This window comes from Lupinus angustifolius, chromosome LG11 (genome assembly GCF_001865875.1).
Source record: "Lupinus angustifolius cultivar Tanjil chromosome LG11, LupAngTanjil_v1.0, whole genome shotgun sequence".
In the NCBI taxonomy this organism is placed as follows: domain Eukaryota; kingdom Viridiplantae; phylum Streptophyta; class Magnoliopsida; order Fabales; family Fabaceae; genus Lupinus; species Lupinus angustifolius.
Window position 1 is genome coordinate 8,363,566 of NC_032019.1, and position 8,654 is coordinate 8,372,219.

Below are 8,654 nucleotides of genomic sequence, written 5' to 3' on the forward strand. Positions count from 1 at the left end.
GGCTCACAGTCAAATATAATAAAGAGCCGATAATCCCTCGATACTTGGTTACCTCACTAGATTTTCCCTTTTCGTCTTTGTCTAGATAGCAAGCGGACGCCATAGGTGTAGAAGCTTCTTTACATTTTTCCATGTCGAACTTTTTGAGTAACTCCTTGCAGTACTTCGATTGATGAATGAAGATGCCACTTTCCATTTGTTTCATTTGTAGCCCAAGGAAGAAAGTCAGCTCACCTATCATCGACATCTCAAATTCTCCCTGCATCATCTCAGAAAATTCTTTACAAAGAATGTCATTAGTAGATCCGAAAATTATATCATCAACGTACATTTGAACTAATAATACATGATCATCTAATCTACAGATAAAGAGGGTAGTATCAACCAAACCCCTCACGAACCCTTTTTCAAAAGGAAAGAACTCAATATGTCATACCAAGCTCTAGGAGCCTATTTCAGGCCATAGAGAGCCTTCTTGAGTTTATATACATGGTTCAGATATTTAAAACATTCAAAGATGGGAGGTTGATCAACATACACCTCCTCTTAAATGTAACCATTCAGAAAGGTGCTCTTAACATCCATTTGAAAGAGCTTAAAGTTCATAATTGATGTGAGGGATAGAAGCATCCTAATGGCCTCTAATATGGCTGCAGGAGCGTAGGTCTCATCATAATCGGTGCCTTCCTCCTGGTTGTAGCCTTTGGCCACTAAGCGAGCCTTATTTCTTATGATCAAGCCAGATTCATCCAGTTTACTACGGAAGACCCATCTAGTACCAATTACTGGATGTTCGTTTGGCTTAGGGACCAAGTCCCATAACTTATTACGCTCAAACTGGTTTAGCTCTTCTTGCATAGCTATACCTCAATGAACATCCTCAATGACCTTATCAATGGTATTTGGTTCGATTTGAGATACGAAAGCAATGAATTTACAAAAATAATGTAAAGAACTACGGGTTACCACCCCCGTAGAGATATCACCTATAACTTTGTCAAGTGGATGATCTTTCTTGGTCTTCCACAAGATCGGCAAGTCTTGGGGCTCATCTTGAAAAATTTGCTCTGCTTCTTCTTCTTTGTCCTGGTCCATGTCCTTAGAGTATGCTTGTTCTAAAGCACATGCAAATCAGAAAATACCTTTCTCTTCTCTTTTGGAGAAGATTCGTCAAAATGAACATGTACAGACTCTTCTACTTGCATTGAATATTTATTAAACACTCGATAAGATTTACTATGCAAGGAATACCCTAAAAATATTCCCTCATCTGCTTTTGAGTCAAATTTTCCTCGTGCTCTTTTTCCATTATTTAAAATAAAGAATTTACATCCGAAAGCATGAAAATGAGCAATGTTAGGTTTTCGGCCTTTCAAAAGTTCATAAGGAGTTTTCAAAAAAGTAGGCCTAAAGAGTATACGATTTATCACATAGCAAGCAGTATGCACTGCATCAGCCCAGAAGTACTTAGGAACCTTACTTTCGTTCAACATGGTTCTAGCAAGATCCTCTAAAACTCGATTCTTCCTGTCAACTACTCCATTTTGTTGAGGGGCGCGATGAGCCGAGAACTGATGCATGATACCATGTCTATTACAAAATTTGTCAAATTGGTGGTTTTCAAACTAGCCACCATGATCGGATCGAATGAATACTATTTTAAGATCAAACTGATTTTGGATTTGTTTGGCAAGGTTTTTGTAAGATTTGAATGCATCACTCTTAGAAGATAAAAATAGTGTCCACGTGAATCTAGAGAAATCATCAATAATTACTAATGCATAAAAGCTACCACCAAAACTCATAATTTGTGAAGGTCCAAACAAGTCCATATGGAGAAGCTCTAGAGGTCTTGTTGTGGATATTATATTCTTTTTACCAAAAGAGTTTTTAACTTGTTTACATTTTTGACAAGTATCACAAGTTTCCTGAGTTTTAAAATCATGTTTTGGTAGACCCTCAACTAAATTATTTTCAGACAGTTTATCTAGATGTTTTACATGAATATCAGCGACACGCCTATGTCAAAGCCAGATATCATCTTCTTTAGATATAAAACATTTTTAAAATAGTGTCGTGACATCCTCTAGGTTAACCATATAGATGTTATTAATACGACACTCGACATACTTAACCTTATTAGATAAATTATCACGAATTATACAACACTCAAAGTCAAAAGATACACAATTACCTTTGTTGTAGAGTTGGCTGATACTCAATGATTGTGTTTCAGGCCTTCAACGTATAGTACATTCTCGATCATTGCCTGAGTTGAGTTGCCAATTGTTCTGGTGCCAAGTATCTTTCTTTTGTTGTTGTCTCCATACGTCACAAACCCTTTTTCTTTCAATGATAGATCTAGAAATTTCGATCTATCATCCGTCATATGCCTCGAGCACCCACTATCAAGATACCAATGTTTCCTGTGTGCTCATACGCATACCTTCAAAATAGATCACTTGCTTCTTTCAGGTATCCAATTTATATTCGATCCTTTTCTGTTAGTAACTAGGGAGTTATCTCCCTTTTCCATCCAAACATATACACCACTAGGTATACCATACTTCCTGATATAGCAAGAGTAGGAAGTGTGGCCATGTGTTCCACAATAAAAACATGTAGGAACTTTATTATTATAAAACTTTTTATCTGGTCGAGTTATAGGTTTCCTATATGATCGCTTCCTACGCAAAGGGGGGATATACCCTAATCCAGTATGATTACCAACATTTCTAGTTTGACTAAGCATAGTGTCTAATTGGTTCTGACTTTCTATGAGTTTTGCGAGTTTTTCATTAAGTTTCAAATTCTCATTTGTCAAAGTCTCACAAGACTCATAGACAATTGATTGACATAATTTATGATTTGAGCAATTGCATGTATTACAAGAAAATATTATATCTAAGGTTTCATTCTCAAGTTTCAGCTCATCTAATTCTTTTTGTAATAGGACTATTTTCTGTTCATTTAGAAAGATGGCTCGTTTTCTATCAGAACTAATCCTAGCTAATTTCTTTAATTCATCATGCAGTATACCTCATTATTTACCTCCATTGAATTTGAGTCGCAAGCTTCATTTGTTCTGGTCATTAAGCATAGCTTGGCAGTCTCCTCATCATCTGAGGTGCTTGATATTGTATTCTCCTCTGGTACGTCCCAAACAATGTAGGCCTTCTTTGACTTGAAGTCCAAAGGAGTGCTATTCTCTAAATCAACTTTCTTGAAGTAAGTAGGACATTGAAATCTCATGTGTCCTAGCTTACCACACTCGTGGCAAGTGACGTGCTCTTTATTACCTTTGCCTTTTCAAGTTGATTCTCGGGCTTCTTTCTTCTGGAAAAGTTTAAAGCCTCCTTTCTTTAAGAATTTCCCAAATTTTCGTATGAGAAGGCTCAATGTTTTATCATCAATATCTGAATCAAACTCATCATCTTCTTTCTCTTCAGTAGGTTGAGACGTTGTTGCTTTAAGAGATATGCCTTTCTTCTTGCGGTCTGATTCCTCATGGATCGTCAAGCACCCAAGTTCCATCTCGTGCTCTTGAAGCTTTCCAAATAATGTTGCCAAAGGCATTGAGTCAAGATCCTTGGATTCCATGATAGCTGTAAGTTTACGTTGCCATCTCTTGTCAAGACAACGTAAAACTTTATTAGTTAGTTCTCCTTTGGTGAAAGATTTATCTAGAGCAACTAAATGGTTTCCTATATGTGTGAATCGCTTTTGCATGTCGCTGATAGATTCACTCGGCAACATACGAAACAGCTCGTACTCATGTGTCAGGGCATTCATCCTAAAACGCTTGACTTCACTAGTGCCTTCGTGAGTCACTTGTAATGTGTCCCACATTTCCTTGCACATTGACACTGTGAAACCCGAAAGAATTCATCATATGATAGGGCCGATGTGATGATGTTTTTAGCACATAGGTTGTATTGAACCTTTTTAAGTTCATCATCGGTCCATAAACTCTTGGGTTTCTCTTTCTGTTCATCGTCCATTGGATGCACTCGGACGAAAGGCCCGTTGACTATGAATTCCCAAATATCCGAGTCAATGGCTTCACAGAATATTTTCATCCGGACTTTCTAGTAGGCCTATCCTTCGGCATTGAATACGCGAGGGCGTTTAATGGATGTTCCATCACCGCAAAAGGGGTTGGTGGAACCCATTTGATTTCCCTTTAGGATCACGCATATGTGGTTGAGCTAGCACATCATACTAACTCTGATACCACTTGTTAGGTATCAGTGTACATAACACACCTAGAAAGGGGGTTGAATAGGTGTCGCGGTTATCAATTACTATTTTCTGCACCGAAGCCCTATTCTGTAAAAGCCCTAGTTAATCGATTAACTCTCTGTCTTAATCGATTAACAAACATAAAATCAACAATTTACAGAATAACTTATTGAACAGCCACTCACGGATATTCAAGAATAGAAAAAGCAGATATTTTTGTACAAAATTAAACTAGATACAACAGCCTATCATTATCCAAAATATCAGGTAATATCAGGCAATAAAAAGACTTCAAATGTAAAGAGATTAGGGATAGAAAAAGCCTGCGACAAGGAATTTTATCCTGGTTCATTTGCGGGTCCACTTGCAAACTACATTTCGGCCTCCCCTTCTGATCTCGGGAGATTTTCTTCACTAATATTGAATAGAATGTATAGTTACATGCAAACTTCCAATACAACACTTAGACGCTCTGTTCTTGAATCCAAGAACCCACTTTCTTGGTTTGACTATCCTAATCGCCTAAGAAAGCCTTTCTTACGATCTTGCCCCAGCCAAGAAATCGTTCTAAACTCAAGACCTTTAAGTATTGATGAAGACTCAGTGAATCTCTTTGGTGGTAAGACACCAAGAGACAAATTCCATTATTACAAAAACAGTACAAAAATAGAGTATTATAAAGCACAATGTTGCTCAAAATATTACAATTAAAACTCAGCTAAAAACCTATATAAAACTCACAAGATAATATGAATATGCAGGAGTTTAAGCAAATGCAGAAACACCGAATTTCTACCCTAAAATTCTCTTAAATAAATGCAAGAAACATACAAGAAAGGATAGGAATGTTTAACATATGAAACCACATGCAATAAGATGACAATTAAAGCCTAAGCATGGTACTATCTCTCACTATCTCACAATGCATTTCACTCTGCCTATATGACACAATTAAGCACGAAAATATGCAACTAGCAATTCTAAAAATGAATGATAGGATTTGTGGTAAATGAGCTGAAAACACAGTTTTTATAGAAAACCTTTCCGAGTCCTAGTTAACCGATTACGTACCCATTTAATCGATTAACGGGTTGTTGGGAATTACTGTTTTTAGGTTTTCAGTTATTTGTTAAAAATGTAATCACGTTAATTGATTAACACATCCCTTAATCGATTAACTAGCACATTTTCAGCTAAATGATTGAATGGTAAACAATCTATATGTTATGCTTATCAACTACACATGTTTTACAAATATAATATGCCTAAGATGCACAAGTAACATATATGATTAATGCACGAACATATAATGATCTAAATGAAATGTCTCATGTAACTAAGATGATTAATTTTAAGGCTTGTGAGAATTGCATCTAGGTTTACCTAACCTAGACTCAAATACTAAGGGACACATCTTGGACTTCTAAAAACTTCTAAAAATAACTCTATTAAATAACCTAGTCTAGATATGAAACCCTTGAGTCCACGATATGTTGATTTGTTGAGTCATCTTCAAGCTTTCACTAAATCCTTGTCTTCATCAAAACATAGGAAATCTAATAGTGCTATACTTGACACTTTTCACTTTCAGTAACCGATTACAGCATTGAGCAGGAAGCTTCAGTAACCGATTAATCTCTTGTGTAATCAATTATGTGAGATGTCTGTGAAAAATCTGGGAATTATTTTATGTTGAGTAACCAATTACTCACTTTGTGTAATCGATTACTCTAAGCTTTATTTAAGTTTCCCTCCTCATTTTTTCATACACTTCTTCTTCCTTCTCAAACCCTTTTTTTTGTTTTCAACCTAGAGTTTTCCTAAAAACCTCATTTTTGATCCGATTTGTGTGATTTTTGAGTCATTTTATATCACATTTTAAATTATAAGCACTTCTACTCCATTGATTTCATGTTTACTTGCCCCAATAAAAAAATCCTCAAATCTCTCAAAACTCAAAACCTAACCTTTCAAAAACCGCAATTCATGGAGTCATCATCAAGAGCTAAGAAGCAACATACCGGTGTATCCCAAAGAAAGCAAGGAGCTTCACCTTCTAAGGCTAATCCTTTGGACTTGGCACATCTTCTTGCAAATGACGTTTAATGCAAAACATTCTCAGAGCATTTTCTTGAACGCTCCTTTTTCGCTCCTAAATATGGTAATGTCAGTAACGTTGAGTTTGAAGACTTTCATTTCCCTAATATTTTAAGGCAACAAGATCTGTTTGATTTCTGTGAGGAATAAAAAGCCTATTATCATGAACTTGTTAAAGTCTTTTACTATAACTTGAACTTTAGGAAAAATCGTCTTACACGCTATGTTAAAGGAAAAGAAATTGTTCTTGACATTAAGACCATTAGTTCAATTTGTTGTAACATACATTTTCAAGGTAGCATCAAAGATTTTGGTCTGGCATGCGATTATGATAGAAAATAGTTCTAATACTCTATGTGTAGATTCTCTAAGAGGGAAATAGAAATGCGTAAGAAAGTGGCACTAGGTGAAACTGTGAAGAGTAGAGATATCCTTACTATAGGAAATCTCAATCTCAAAGATCGCCTACTTCATTACTTTCTTAGCTATGTCATTCAACCAAAATATTCAAATCATTCTCAAATAAATGACATGGAATTGCAATTGATGTATGCTCTTAAGCATAACCTGTCAATCAATTGGGCTAACACAATAAATGAGACATATGTTGTCCATTCGAGAATCTCACAGCCCTCTTCCTTATGCAATCTTCATAACCAACACACTAGAGCATTTTGGTTTATCTACTGCTGGTGAATCCAAAATCATACTTGACGCACAAGATAGTAAGATTGATGTGGATGTGATCCACAAAATGCGCTTCTTTCGAGATCCCATTGATAGACTATATAAGCATCAAAGTGATAGACAGGCTGAACCTGCCGATCATAATTTAAATGCCTCTGCTAACCCTCCTGAACAACCAACTTATGAGTTTCATGCTGAGTCTTCTACATCTGTTCCTATGCCTACAAACTAGATGATCATGGATGAGTTATTCTCTCGGCTACATCTCTAATCAAATGGATGCTGTTGATACTCAGAATCAACAAGTCCAATTCGAGCTTCAACGTCATTCTTATAAGATCTATAGCATGGACCTTGATGACGATAGCACTGTTGAAAGTGTTGATCGGTGTTTATTTTAGTTGGGAGTTTTCTTCTCACAACAAATCGTCCTGACAGCAGTCCAATTTGTTGAAAGATTAATACTCTCATTTTCGTTATGTTCCTTTTGTAAATAAGAGAACACCATTTTATTCTTTGTTCGCAATCTCAACTTTGTTGAATTAAATTGCAACGCCGGTATAATGGTTTCAAGAATATTCCAGTTACAACTTACTTTCTTAATAATCATGTGAATAAGTCATTCCTTCTTTGCCCCATCTCGGCTTTGTTAGAATAAATTCTAACGTCGGTATAATGGTATCGAAGCAATTACCTATTACATAATTATTAAGTACCTTTGAATACCATCTCGGTTTTGTGGAATAAATTCCAACACCGGTTTAATGGTATTCTAATATATAAAAGTGATGAATAATCAATAGTTAGTTGTTTGATACAAATAAATAAATAAAGAAAAAAACAATAATAAATTTAGTGACCTTTTATTTATTTACTCCCTTTCGGGTTCATTTTATTAACAAACCAAACTTCTTCCTTAAGGAAGGTTGGTATTAAAGAATAAATAAAATGCGGAAAGTAAATAACAATAAATAAAAGTTAGTAAGTTAGATTCATCACTTTTGTATAATAAAAGGTGTTTTCAACAAATAAATTTATTGATAACACTTTACTATTTTACAATTTACACCTCTTTCAAGATTCAATTGTAGCATAGTATAGGGTTATGTCGAACCACAAGGAATTGCCTAACAGAATGAATCATATGAATATGTCAATGCACAAATAATGAGGGAACATATTTTGAATGAGTGATGAATGTAAGATCTTAAGAAAAGCATGCTTAACTTGGCAAATAAACTAAGTAGTACAACTACTCCAAAGTTTATTTGTTAAGTGTTTGAGACAAGTATTTTTGACTTGAAATCATTTTTTAGGCACGACCATAAAAGAGATTAGGTTGTCACGCCCTAACCATTTGTGACTCTAATATTGAATGAGTGATGAATGTAAGATCTTAAGAAAAGCATGCTTAACTTGACAAATAAACTAAGTAGTACAACTACTCCAAAGTTTATTTGTTAAGTGTTTGAAACAAGTAGTTTAATTGACTTGAAATCACTTTTTAGGTGATCAATCTAAAAAGAGAATTAAGTACATTTCAAACAAATAATATTAACCAAAGCACCAACTTGAATGATTAAAATCCAAACTTTTGTAAATTAAGAAGAAGTAGAAAATACATAACC

At 35.1% G+C, this 8,654-nt stretch overlaps 1 protein-coding gene across 1 annotated transcript in view; it reads left to right on the plus strand.

Annotated features, from left to right (window-relative positions):
* LOC109359694 overlaps positions 1-7,258 on the plus strand; it is a 14,623-nt gene extending 7,365 nt beyond the window's left edge. The window contains exon 6 of the mRNA XM_019604389.1: positions 7,151-7,258. Coding sequence (XP_019459934.1) covers positions 7,151-7,258 — 108 coding nt within the window. The remainder of the gene's footprint in view (positions 1-7,150) is intronic.